General features: G+C 47.2%; 2 protein-coding genes across 10 annotated transcripts in view; one reads left to right on the forward strand and one right to left on the reverse strand.

The window, feature by feature from the left end:
- The window catches only part of OXNAD1 (oxidoreductase NAD binding domain containing 1), a 60,146-nt gene extending 53,665 nt beyond the window's left edge, over positions 1–6,481 (forward strand). For 3 of the 5 annotated variants that reach the window (XR_010113930.1, XM_055295521.2, XM_063610787.1), the window contains one exon: positions 4,643–6,481. The gene's annotated coding sequence lies outside the window, so the exon portion shown is untranslated. The remainder of the gene's footprint in view (positions 1–4,642) is intronic. The other 2 variants (XR_008660513.2, XM_055295523.2) reach the window with 2 other exon arrangements.
- RFTN1 (raftlin, lipid raft linker 1) overlaps positions 1–14,085 on the reverse strand; it is a 203,673-nt gene that overhangs the window by 2,194 nt on the left and 187,394 nt on the right. For all 5 annotated transcript variants that reach the window (XM_055295520.2, XM_055295519.2, XM_063610761.1 and 2 more), the window contains exons 8-9: positions 8,998–9,101; positions 5,596–5,677 (exon numbers count right to left, since the gene is read on the reverse strand). In XM_055295520.2, coding sequence (XP_055151495.2) covers positions 5,596–5,677; positions 8,998–9,101 — 186 coding nt within the window. The remainder of the gene's footprint in view (positions 1–5,595; positions 5,678–8,997; positions 9,102–14,085) is intronic.

Consider the following 14,085-nt stretch of genomic DNA (forward strand, 5'->3'; position numbering starts at 1 on the left):
GGGAGCCCAACCTGCAACCAAGCATTTCCCCGGTGTGACAGGGAAGTCAGAGGCTCAGAGTCCCAAGGTCACGCGGCCAGTAATGGAGTTGGGCAACAACCAGGGTCTCATCAAATCTCTGGAGCAAGACCACCCAAGAGAGAGCCCCAGCTCCGCCACTGACAGGCCAAGTTTCTCAATCTGAATTTCTCATCTCGGTGGCCCAGAGTGCACATGAGGTTTTAGTTTTCAGTTCCCACCATGGCCACTTCCTTGTGCTTCAGCTGCATCTCATTGGTTTCACCAAATATGCACTTAAATCTCAGATATTATATAATTGAAAGAAAAAGGGAGCTCTCAGTTCCTATGATTTCTTGCTGGGCTAGAGAGAGGAGTGCAGGAATGCAGTTGCACCATCAGTGGGAAATGATTTCTTAAGGCTTTAGCATGTTGTAAATCATTCTGAGCGCTTTGCTAGGAAAAACCAAAAATGTGCTATGTAAATGTTTAAAAATTTGCCATTTTTGTAGTTTTCCACTGTAGAGATCTATTTCCTCAGATAAAACATTTGCCTAAACACAGAATTCTGAGATTTAATACATTATAGGATTCTTGGATTTAGCACCTTTTAGATAAGAATGGTAATGGAATGGTCCATTAAAGTAGAGAAACGAGTGAAATACATGTTGAGGTTAGGATTTAACATTTATCTGGTCCTTTCCCACCCTGTATCCCCCAAAATCCCCAAATGAGTTCACTTACAATGTTGGATGGGTTTCTCCTTTGACCTCTTTTGAAATGTCTCATACTATGGCTGACAGACTTCCCCCTAGGAGATGGGTGGAGCTTCTTCCACCCAAACTGTGAGGATCCCAATAATGGAATCACTCTGTAGGCTAAGTGGTGTCTCAGACCCACCTCCTACTTCAGCCGAGCCTGCCAGGCAGGCATCTCGAGGCTCCAAACCCACCAGAGGAGGCCACTGATTTTAGCCCTCAACATGACTGTGGCTGCCTCCACTAAGCCTCCATAGTTTCCAGGCACCGTGTTATGGTTCGTAACTGCTGCCCTGTGTTAGGCAGCTGCCGTTGCATTTTAATTCCAGCCCAAATGTAAGAGTCTTTCCTTTTTTTAAATGGATGTTCCAAAACAGTCAGAGCCTCTTCACATTTTATATCATTTTACGTGTTTTTAGAAAAGGACCAGTGAAGCCTATCTGTGTAATACAGTACTCTGAGAGGCAGTCGGCTCTCAGGGAAGTCAGAGGAAGTTTTACTGTTGCCAAAAAAGTGGTGATTGTTTTGGCTAAGAGGCCTTAATGCTAAAATGTCAAAGCATTATAGTATGGATTCAAATCCTAGTGCTGACACTCGTTAGCTGTCAGTCTTTAGGCAGGTTATGAATCTGAGTTTCAAGTTACTCATCTCTAAAATGGTTGTCTCTACCTCCAGGGCTGTGGTGCACACCTCCAGGGCCCCATTCATATTGTATTTCATGTGAATAGCGCCCTCTGCTGTTGTGCAGTGTACAACTGAGGACAATTCCACCAAGTGCTAGACCTTCCATCTGAGCCCAGTTGCCCTCTCAGGGGCTGCTCTTGCGAAATAACAGAGCTTCCATAGTTTCCTCTGGATGCCTGGCCATATCCAGTTTCCTGTAGAAGATCACATCTTGTTGATCTGCTGATATAATACAAAACGAGAACACAAATGGTAGAAAACAACAAAAACTGTTTCAGATCCCAACAATTCAAAAAGGAGACGTCTCAGAAAGCAAGAGGAGGCCTGGACTGTGCCAGATTTCAGTTGAGCCTCTGAGGTGAGCTCTAACATCCACACCACTTGAAGGCAGGCAAGTCCAGCCTGGGGAATGGACTCCATGTTTTGAGTAGGACCGGGGGAGTCTCTGAGCTTAACCAGCAAGCCGCAGATAAAACAGGCTGCGCTGAGTTGGGGGCCTTCCCAAGCCAGAGCATCTGTGGCAGCTGGATGTGTCACCAAATCCAATTAGCTGCCCAATTCAGCAATAACTGAAAGAAAAAAAGAAATCCTTCACTTTACAGCAGTGTGTGTCCAGAGTTCCATGTCAGCAGGAGCCAATGGATTTAATTTGCACATTTTAAAAACTGCCCATGATGTGTCCACTTCAAGTAGTTTAGCTGGAAGGAAGTCTTCCCCTGAATTGTAGAAATCACTTACTCCCTTTGAAGGAGTTTAATATTTGCCTTGAAAGTCACACGCACGTACACAGAGGTTTCTTTCCAATGCTGAAAAGTCTTGATTAGAAAATTCTATCCATGTTGCTGATTAAAAGAGGACTAAATATGCCACATCCTCAGTGTGCCAATCTTGCAGTTTCTTTTTTTAAGTTTTAATGCTAGACATACTACGTATGTCCTCGCTAAGAAGTTGATTACTCATTCATTGATTCAACAAGTATCTGTTGAACACCAACTAAAATCTGGGTACTGGGTACACAACACAGGAAAAAGGTCTTTGCTCTTGTGGAGACTATGTCTGACTGCCTGGAAAGGATAAAATAATGATCACAAATAACTAAAAGCCCAGAGGAGAGCTCTGAAGGAGAAGAACGTGGTTCTTTTCCAGTGTAGTACAAAGGAGTCTGGTTTGGTATAAAAGGAGACAGCACTGTCCTGAGAAAAGGATGCTCGAGTAGAGCTAGAAAGGAGGAGAATGTCCTTGGCAGAAGGGACACAAGAACTGGAGGCCACAGAGAATGGGAGGCTGGCAGAGGAGGTAAGAGGGACCAGATCCCTTGGGGCCTTGAGGGCCACAGTACTGATTTCCATCTTTGTCTTCAGAGTCATACAAAACTAGAACTCCTGGCCGGGCGCGGTGGCTCACGCTTGTAATCCCAGCACTTTGGGAGGCCGAGGCGGGCGGATCACGAGGTCAGGAGATCGAGACCACGGTGATAACCCCGTCTCTACTAAAAATACAAAAAAATTAGCCGGGCGTGGTGGTGGGCGCCTGTAGTCCCAGCTACTGGGAGAGGCTGAGGCAGGAGAATGGCGTGAACCCGGGAGGCGGAGCTTGCAGTGAGCCGAGATTGCGCCACTGCACTCCAGCCTGAGCAACAGAGCGAGACTCCGTCTCAAAAAAAAAAAAAAAAAAAAAAACTAGAACTCCTTTGAGCAGTGGGATGACAGGATTCAAGTTGCCTTTTTAACAGATCACTTGGGCTCTGAATAGAGAACCTATTTGAAGGGGATATCTATTATTAGGAGATTGGAGTAGCTGAGGCAAGTGATGGTAGAGAGAAGTGGAGGGATTCCAGAGCCTCCGGGACCTAACACAGATGGGTCTTAAGGATAGATTGAATATAGGGGAAGGAGATGGGAGGGTCAGCAGGGACAGCCCCTAAGGTGTGATGCCTTTCCTCTAGATAGGGTGGCGGTTGGCCAGGTGGGTGAGGTATGGGGAGGGGGAGAGTCATAGGTTTGCTCGAGCCACAGGATGGATGGAGCTGGAGTCTTGGGGTGCAGTGAGGGCTGAAAATGCAGGCGGAATGGTCATTGGCACAGAGGTGGTGAAGGAGATTTTCTAAGGAAGAGGCAAGAGTGAAGGGAGAAATGGGGCTGGGTCTGAACCCTGAGGAACTTAGTGGGAAACCAGGAGAATGAGGTGGGAAAGAACCAAGAGGAAAGCTGCTTCAGGGAGTGGGGGTGGTCCCAACGTCCGGGCCGCAAGAGCTCAGGCATGATGAGGACTAGATGGAGTGACCCTCGGTCACCAGGGGACACAGGCCTGTGGAAGCAGGACACTGACCCTTGTCAGCTGAGGAGTGAGGAGGGGACACCCAGTGCAGAAGATTCTTCCAAGGAGTCTGGCTGTGAAGCCCCCTCTCTGGAGGACTCCCATCTGTGAGGTGACCCAGGGGGTCTTGTGTAGAACAAGTGCTCCACACCAGTCACCTACAGTCTTGGAATGAGGCAGGAAATAATTAGGTACATGGAAAGAGAAAGCAGTCCACTCAGATGAGTACAGCTGCTTGGGATTAGAAGTTTTTACTGACCGAAAAAACAGTGGGTCCCATCCTCTCTGAATTTTCCCTGAGGAAAGTCAGTTCTACCTTATTACAACAGCTTTTACAAATCTACCTCTAAAATCTCCCTGCCGACTCAAGTTTCCACTGACTTGTCCCCCTGCATGCGATGCCATGACCTTCACACCCACATCCAACCACATGTCTCTCCTTTGGAATCTGTGTGCCCCACCACCAGGAACCTGTTAGGCAAAGGTGGCACCATCTCCCTCTGTAAGGCTGCAGCGGGTGTCTGTCAGCATCTGATGGGCCCTGTGCGTGCTGCGTCTTGAATGTCGCACTTGCTGAATGCATGCAGTTCCTGTGAGCCTGTGGCTGAGCGAAACTGACAGTGCTCTGCAGCCGATCCATCTTCCAGCTGGTGGCTGCCTGCTCCTGGTGGTTGATGGTGGGCTGGCAGTTGCCTTCTGGTCCATTGTGCCGTCACCTGTCACATTACACCTTCAGAGCCTGGAGAAAGACCTTCCTCCACACTCCAGCCCATCTGGCTTCAAGTCACCATTGCTTTGGCACTCCTTCCACAAGTGGGCTCCCCCTGGAGTTGTTGGCTGGTGAGGGGCTGCTCCAATCTGTTCATTTACTTGATGCTCCTTCCCAGGGCTCTGTGTCCAAAGAACATGAGGAACCAAGCGTGAGGAATGCAGGAGTGATGCCAAGAGTGAGGAGCCGAGCAGGTCAGGCAGGCCCTGCCGAGAATGTGGCCTCAGCCATCAAAGGTGCAGTGAGCTGAATCCAGGTGATGCCTGACTCAGGCTTTGGTGGGTCCACTCGACTCACTGGCTTCTTCCCCAGCAACTGGTGAAAATGTCCTCAGGAAAAGCACCACAGGCTGCTCAGGGCGGGGTGGGAAGCATCAGAATCATCTGGCACAAGGGTTGCCGACACTTGCACCTCGTACAACCCTTATGCTCAACCTTTAGGAATCACAGAGAAGACTCTGAGAAGGTCAGTCTCTGTGCAACTGTTTCTAGGGTAGTTCAGAGTCCAGAGAGGGGGAAAGGGCCCTGGGGATCTCTGAGGACAGCCTGGCCTGAGGACTTGCTGCCACAGGCTACGGCTAGCATCACCAGCTGTCACACAGAGGCCTTTGAGATTTTGGCAGGGTCTCTGCTCAGATCCCCACACTTTTAATGTCCTAAGGAATCTTAACAGGGCAGGCCAGAGCTCCAACTAGCTGATAATGAGATTAAGACACAAAGAAGCTGGCCATGCGCTCGAGCCATCCCCACCCCATGGTTAGGCTGCAGCTGACTTCGTGCCCTTCTTTTCATCCTAGTGGGAATATCTGACAGGCTGGAGCCTCCAGAAGAGCCTCTCTCCTCCATCCTTCTGGCCTGCCCACCAGGACAATGGCAGACAAGGCCCTCCAGTCCCCTCAGCTATCCTGTTTTAGCAGCCTGAGATGTGACTCGGGTTGCCAGGGGCTCAGGTGTTCCTTGGGCTCTGAGCCCTTGGAAGCTGGAGCAGGCTGCCCCCTCAAATACTGCAGAAAATCCACTGAAGATGAAGCCCTGCTGAGGAAAACCTAGGAAGGCCATCAAAGTCTCTTACCTTCGATTCCTTCTTCTTGATTTTCTGAGGTAGACACGGTCTCTGAAGAAAGACAATCTGCTTGGTGGATACAGTCCCCTCACTGTAACACACGGAGCTGAGAATGAGCCACTTTATGCCTTAGAGGAACCCAAAACCCGACGCAGATGTTGCCATCCCTAATTTCATCAAAGCAGACCACCCACGGGATTATGATAGGTTAGAAGAGGCGCCTGCTCTACTCTCCCGCTTCCAGGCCATCCAACCGTGCTTCCAAGGGGCTACCTCAGATGCCCAACAAAAGCTTTTTGGGTATCCCTACAAAGTCAGCTTCCTACCTGGACATGCCCATTCCCTTAATGGGAAGTAACAGCATCTTGGCCAAATGAGGACACACTGGCTGCTTCGGTGGATCTCAAAGGGGCAGGGGCCTCTTCCAAATCTGTCTCTGGTAATGGGCAGGTAGATAAGGACCTGCGTGATGAGCTCAGCCCTCCAGCTGCTACAGGACAGTGGACAGAGGTCATGGCTGCACCCAGGGTCTCAGCCGTGCATGGCTCCTGCAGGCACACCAAAGACTGTGCAGCACCAGGCAGGCCCTGCAAGGCAGTGCCTGTTAACCAGCTCTGGCTCACATGAACAAAACAGGCTAGGGAGGGGCGACTCGTATCTTATAATACAGTGAATACTCTCTTCCCAGGAAGGCAGGACCTGGAGCTCCCTTTAAAGATGATAGAAGTATTGTAAAGAAGATCACCGTTTTTTTTTTCCCCCTGCTTCCACCCTTTTGATGATTGTTGTATTTTATTTTTAATTTACAAATAATAATTGTATATTTATGGGGTAGAGTGTGATGTTTTGATGTATGTTTACAATGTGGACTGATTAAATCAGGCTACTTAACAAATCCTTCACCTCACATACTTAGCATTTTTTGTGGTGAAAACATTTAAAAGCTACTCTTTTAGGAATTGTAAAATATACAAGGCATTGTTGTTTATAATAGTCACCATTCTGTGCAATAGATGACCAAGGCTTATTCCTCCTAACGGAAACTTTGTACCCTTTGATCAACATCTCTCCTTTGCCCCATCCGCCCCACTCCCCAGCCTCTGGTAAACACCATTCTACTCTCCACTTCTATGACTCAACTTTTTTAGATTCCACGTATGAGAGAGACACAAGGTATGTCATTCTGTGCCTGGCTTATTTCACTTAGCATAATGTCTTCCAGGCTCATCCTTGTCATAAATAACAGAATGTCCCCAATGCCCCCTTTTAAGGCTGCATAGTATTCCATTGTGTGTGTGTGTGTGTGTGTGTATATATAATATATATATATATATCACATTTTCTTCATCCATCTGATGAGGGACACCTAAGTTGTTTCCATTTCTTAGCTGTTGTGAATAATGCTGCAAGGATCATGGAAATGCAGATACCTCTTTTGCATACTGATTTCAGTTCCTTTGGATATATACCTAGAAGTGGGTTTGCTGTATCATGTGCTAAGTCTATCTTTAGTTTTCGGAGAAGCCTCTGTACTATTTTCCATAATGGCTATATTAATTTACAATCCCACCAAGAGTGTACAAGGGTTCTCTTTTCTCTATACCCTTGTCTTTTGGATAATAGCCATTCCAATCAGTGTGAGGCTATATCTCATTGTGGTTTTAATTTGCATTTCTTAAATCTCTGTTTTGTAAATATCTTTACATGTTACTGCATTGAGCTACAAAGTCTGTAAGAAAAAGGAGGGAGAGAACTAATATTTGCTCTGCACCTATTTTGTGTAGCGGCTAGGCTGGGTGATTTCACACATAGTGGCTCATTTAAGCTTCACCTCAATGCTCCACGGAATCCAACTACCACTTTTATAGAAGGAAACAAAAGCTCAGCTCAAGAACAGGCTGGAGATCACACAGTGAGGATTCAAACACAGATCTGCCCAGTTCCACACACTCTCCATTCCACCATAAGTGGTCATTTAAGGAACAGGGAGGTGGAGGATTAGGAAGAATTATTTAGCAGGTGTGAAGGTCTGAGACAGAGAGACCTGTCTGTAGCCCCTGGGCTTAGATGGCTCAGAACCAGCTGGGCCTTCACATCCAAATACATTCTCATTATGAGTCTTGTCCTCTGGAAATTGACCAGGAAACTGACTCAGAGAAGCTATGTCACTTGACCAACATGACACAGTTGGTAAGTGGTAGACTGAAGACTTGGGTTCACGTCTTCAGGCCCCAAATCCAGGGTTCTTTCTACAACACTGCATTGCCCTATGCCTGTCAAAGTCTTGGCTGAGAAAGAACATAGTGGTTTCCAGTGGCCAAGGGGCTCAAAAGTGGCCACAGACTGGCTCCCCCTGGTGCACTGACCCACTGTGACCTAATGTGGAATCTGAAGATCCTGGTGAGCCAGAGTAGGGACTAGGAAAGACATCAGTTGTCACCGTGATTCTGCACTCTCAATCACCCTGGTTGCCAGCCCTGCCCCATGCTGTCCATCACTCTGCAGTGATGAATATGCAGTAGGGTTTGGGGAAGGTGGAGCTCTGGGGGCCACAGCGGGAGCATCCCTGCTGGTCAGCAGAGAGACGGCCTGCTCCAGGAAAAGTGCCTGATTCTGCAGACTGAGATTCTAGGCCCAGTTTCTGCCACTTACTGGCTGGGTAGCCTTAAGTATGTGACCAAGCCTCCCCTAGCCTCAGTTTCCTCATCTGCAAAATGGGAATCATATCCATGCTTACAGCCCCACAGGGCAAGACTAATTTGGATAGTAAGCCCAACGTATAGATGGAGGGCCTTTTATGGTTGGTGTGACTGGGCTCAAGGGAGCGTAAGCAGAGCTGAGAGTGGACAAATGAGCATGAACCTGAAATTATAAGGAATGCTGCACCAAGGCCTGAAAGGCAGGCCTTTACAGTCCCTTTGTGGAGCTGGTGACCAGTGCTTGATCTTGGGCAAGTCCCTCAACCTCCCTGGCCACACTTTCCTCAGCTGCAAAATGGGTTTAATAATAATACAATTCTACCTCATAGGATTTTTCTTTTCTTTTTGAGGACTGAGATTTTTATATATAAAGTGCCTACCTAGCCTAGCACAAGGCACATAGCAGGTGCTGAATTTCTTTTGCACTGGAGGCTGTGAACCCTCTCAGTCTGAGCGGTTCATCTTTGACATGCTGGGCAGTAATGACTCACAGGGCCCCCCATGTGGGAAGAGGGGTGCAGGGGAGTTCTCTGGGTGACGGTGGTTAAGAATATGAAATTCTGGCCCTGCTGCTTCCCAGTGGGAGAGTTTACATAACTACCAGCCTCTCGCACAGGATTAAATAATTTATAGACATGAGGTGCTCATTAGGAACAGTGACTAGCACACGGTAAGTGTTCAATAGAATCCTAATGATTACTGTTATTGTTACCTGGTAGTCTTGACGACGGGAGTTGGTAGCACACACGTGAGCTGCCAGCCATAGGCCGCCAGCGAGTTCAGCAGGGGCACGTAGTCTGTCTGCACTTCGACACCCTGGGGGAACAAGGCCAGTATTAGGGCTGTTGCTGCCACAAGCCAACTCCCAAGCAATGAGAGGGGACTATTCAATCTGCCAATCCAGCAAAACAGAAAAGAAGTGGCGGTGCCCGGCCGCTCAGAGGCTCCTGCTCTGATGCTTGCTGAAGACTAAAAGTTTGGAGCCAAACTGCCAACATGGGATTTCTTTCTGGGCCGCATTTCAGTCTGTGATGTCAGCAAGGAATTAGAGCCAAAAGATTAATCCATTAATTTTGTTTGATTCTTGTCTGGACAAATAGTCTCCTGTGAGTTTCATTGACGAAGCGTAACTGTCTCGCCTCTGAGCGGTATCCAGGGCATATAACTACACGTGCTGCTCTGGATGAGTTCAGAGTGTGTTGTGGGGAGTTAACTTACATTTGACAAATGATTAAGTCGTTTGTGTCCAGCCACAATAGCAACACACACATGCACATCCACATGTGTGTGCACACGCAGAAGCTGCTTTGCCTGTGTTATGTGCCCTGCCTTGCAGGGATAAATGAATGCTGCCATATTTTATTTCAGATTAGGATCTGGGGGAACTAACATTTGTCTTTCAATTAAAAAACTCAGCCCCGGCCTGGTGCTGTGGCACACATCTGTAATCCCAGCACTTTGGGAGGCTGAGGCAGGCAGATCACGAGGTCAGGAGATCAAGACCATCCTGGCTAACACAGTGAAACCCCGTCTCTACTAAAAATACAAAAAAAATTAGCCAGGCGTGGTGGCGGGTGCCTGTAGTCCAGGCTACTCAGGAGGCTGAGGCAGGAGAATGGCATGAACCCGGGAGGTGGAGCTTGCAGTGAGCCGAGATCGCACCACTGCACTCCAGCCTGGGAGACAGAGCGAGACTCCTGTCTCAAACAAAACAAAACAAAACAAAACAAAAAACAAAAAAAAAAACCTCAGCCCCCTGCTAGCACAGGGAGAGTCCTGATGTGAGGCCCCTGCACTGGCTTCCACCTCTGCAGGCGTTCTCACTGCAACAGGCCTCATTTCTTACTCTGGGCTCCTCACTAACACTGAAAGTGTAGTCCCCACCCCTGCTCTGTGTGTAACTGGACTCCCCATCCCTCATAGTTTGGCTTCTTGTAGTTGGCTTCTGAAAATCTCAAACATGTATCCAGATTCCTTCCACCCTGTATGCCCACATAGTTCATTTATCAGGTACTCTAGAGCCATGATGGGTGCAAAGGCACAGCCCTGGCCCCTGGAGTTCACAGGCTAGCAGAGGCAACAGCACAAACATGCCAGGAACTGAAAAACCTAAGGGCTCTCTGGCAGGGCCATTGGACTTTGAATGCCAGCAGAGGTGCGAGAGATCCCAGCCACAGTCAAAGCAGGCTTCCTGGGGCAAAAATTAGAAGGCAAAGCCGGGCCTAGAGTGCCAAGGTCTGTGGTCGGCTTAACTCAGAGGCAGCGTGCACGACCATGGTCTGGAGTGCTCCACTCAGAAGCTGGCCATGCGTGGTGAGTGGCTATCCTGCTGGCGGCCCTTTGGGAACAAAACCAGCTCATCTGGATGCCCTGGGCGAGTGGGATGGAAGGGAGAGGAGGAAAAACCTACCTGCCCTGTCTCTTCAAATGGCTTTCAAAGCTTCTATAACTGGACACCAGTTCCAGAGTGGCTATCAGGTCACCTGAACCCTTGGTGACTAATTTATCCCTCAGCAGCCTCAGTTTTCTCTGCTGTATAAAATGGGTACTGGCTTATGTCAGTGGTTCCCAAAGCATGGCCTGAGCCAGCAGCATCAGTATCACCTGGCAACTTGTTAGAAGCCCAGATTCTCAGGGCCGCATCCCAGACCTGATGAATCAGGAACTCTGGGAGTAGGGCTCCGGAATCTGTGTTTTAAAAAGCCCTTCCCAGTAGTCCTGATGCAGCTAAGTCTGAGAACCACCACCTAGGTAATCATGTAGGTCCCTCCTGGCAAAAGAAAAGTCTGTAATTCTGTGGCCAGAATCTATCAGCTGTTGCCTCAAATCTAACTTTTCCCATCATTCTCCATGAGGAAAAAAAAAATATTTTTAAAGGATCAGCTCTGTTAGAAATTCTGCTGCACTGCAAGGGAATGGACGGAGCAAGGGGAGAAAAGAAGGAAAGTGCTAAGGTTTGAATGTGTCCCCCAAAAAGTTTCCATGTGTTGAAAACTTAATCCCCAATGCAACGACATTGAATGGTGAGGCCTGGTGGGAGTGTTTAGGTCAGAAGGGCTCCACTCTTGTGAATGGGTTAATGCCAACTCAGGCAAAGGGCTTGAGGCTACAAGTTCAGCCTCCTGCTCTCTCCCCTCTTCTCTGCCCTTCTGCCTTGGGATGACGCAGCAAGAAGGCCCTCACAAGATGCCAGGCCCTCGACCTTGGACTTCCCAGCCTCTAGGACCAGGAGCCAAGAACTGTCTGTCCTTTATAAATTGCCCGATCTCAGGTATCCTGTTACAACATCACAAATGGACTGAGACAGGGCAGAAGTGGAGAAAGGGAAAGGGAAAGAGGAAACTTAGTAAAGGAAGGGGGAAGGGGGAAGGGGGAAGGGAGGAGGGGAGGAGGAAAGGAGAGAGAGGTACAAGAATAATCCGTTTACAGGAGGGGCCAGGAGAGAATGCCATTCTGGTCCCTTCCCTGAAGCCTCTATCAGGCCAGAAATGGCCCAGCAGTTGTGACCATCCTTTCTGCCTGGCCTCTAGGCACACGCACACCTCCCTTCCAGAGCAGCACAGCCCGTATTCGTATTCCTCCTGCTGGGTGCCACGCTCACCACCTGCTGAAGGAGCCCTGAGGCTGCTTTATCCTGAGAATCCCTGCCCCCATCCCCGTATTCCCAGTTTAAAGAGAGGAGGAAAACCAATTTTAAATCCACACTCTCAAGCTTTGCGAGGTTATGATTACTTGGGCCTATCAAGAATAACCTTCCCACTTTATCAAGCACTGTGACAAACCCGCCACAATCAGACAGTAGCCATGGCAACCAGGACAAGCTTTGGCGCCTCACAAAGCCCTGAGTGGCAGAATGGAGTCCTTTTATTGGTGGCTGCATCTCGGGCCGGGTTTTCTCTGCGGGCACCCAGAGCTGCGAGACAATGAACGACCCTTGCTGCAGCCCGACCCGCCTGCTTAGACAGACCGCAAACCGGCTGCTTCTATTTTGCTCCGTTTTATTTCATTTTGTCACTCTCTTAAAGAAAAAAAACAGCAGGATTTCTCCCAAACATTTTCCCCCCTCAGGGTAGGAGATGTCAGCCAGAGGGTACAGAATCATAAAGACCAAAAGCAAAAGGGAAAACACAACAAAACATAACCCTGCTTGAGAGAGCTGAAGGTTCAATCTCACGTGTTAATTTCTGGCCATCACATGGTGAGTTGACAAGTAAAATACAAATGGTAGGGGTGAGATGTTGCACTCTGCCAGACTCTCCCACTCCAACCATTTGGGATGGTCTTGGCTTAATTAATGTTAAATGTGGTTTTCTGTAAGCATCTATCACAGCCCGTTTGCATATTTATCAATATAGTAAAGAGATGGCATTTCTAAAATACGAGATGAGCCTGTCAGGGAAAGACACTTTTAAGTCCATTAGCTAAGAAAGGTGGTAGGAAACATATCCGGATGGAAGGCTCTCTTTGATCTGCTTTTTTGTGACACTCCAGTGAGGAGAGAAGAAAGCACCAACAGCACTCAAAAGCCAGCCTGCTTATCAAACAAAAAGACATTTCTTTCTCTGAGTAGGAGCAAAAATTTTAATTAACTCTCCACTCTCCTGTGGTGGATACGTAATCTCCAATCACACCTGGAGTGTTAAAAAATGGAGCATGTCCTGTGGTTTTTCAACTTGTATAAAAGGAATTCATTTGTATTTATGGCTCTTTTTTCCTTTGTTCCCTATAATTTCTCCAGTGATTGCAAATCAACTAAAGAAATAGACATCCTACACAACCTTTCTTTACCCTCCAAAAATTAGGACAACGGAATGTAGAGTTTACTAAGAAATGTATTTGTCTTTTGATGATTTTAAAGATCCTCTATGCAGAGAAATAATTAGGAATTCATAAATTGGTCCAGTGAGAAAGTTTGCATTCTGAATGTCAGTTTGCTCTTCTTTTCTCCTGTGTTTCATCCTGTGGAAGCAATCTAGGAGAAAAGGAGTTGGAAAGAAAATATTTTGCTCTTTATACATGATTGTAAATGAAGAAAGGAATTTGATTTCCCTTGTCTGAAAGGTGCTTGAGACCACGTCTGGGGTGATCTCCATACCTGAAAAAAGTGACTGGGGACAGTTTGCCTCTATTCCTGACATCCACAGGACTGAGCCCTTGCCTTTCACCGATTAGGGTATGTAAGGAAGAGTCCTGCAAAAACTACTTCTGCATCTTTTGTAAAACTGCTACCAAAACACTAATGCCCACAAATTACTGGCAGGGTGTGCTTATACTACTCTTATTTTACTTATCAATTTTAGGTATCCTAATTTTCTACCATAGAAAATAAAGGTTTAGTGCTCCCATAAGCATTTCTTATTTCCTTTTTCTTTGTGCTCCAAATGGTTATTTTGTCATTTAAAGTAAATCAAAAGTCAATGTTTGTGTTATCACAGTTTTGCAAATATTGCTCAATGCTGGGTCAAATAATGCACTATGACTATGCCTTCTTTTTTATATAACCCTCTGTTTTTCCTGGAGTTAATTATTACCTCCATTTTTTTCATATTCCTGGTTGTACATGAACCTATTACTAATTTATCCCACATGTTGCAATACCCCTATTTAATGCCCATCAATAAATATTCCAAGATCCTAAATACATTAGTTCCATTTTTCCCCACTAGAGACATCATTTCTGAACCTTTGCTCTAATCTGGTCTGGCTGCTTTTCATGCCTGGGTTCTTGGTAAATTAGTGTCTATGGCTGGTATGTTCTCTTTTTTTGGTTTCCTTCTCATTTTGCAGGATCACATCCTCT

Source organism: Symphalangus syndactylus, chromosome 10, assembly GCF_028878055.3.
Source record: "Symphalangus syndactylus isolate Jambi chromosome 10, NHGRI_mSymSyn1-v2.1_pri, whole genome shotgun sequence".
NCBI classification, from domain to species: Eukaryota; Metazoa; Chordata; class Mammalia; order Primates; family Hylobatidae; genus Symphalangus; species Symphalangus syndactylus.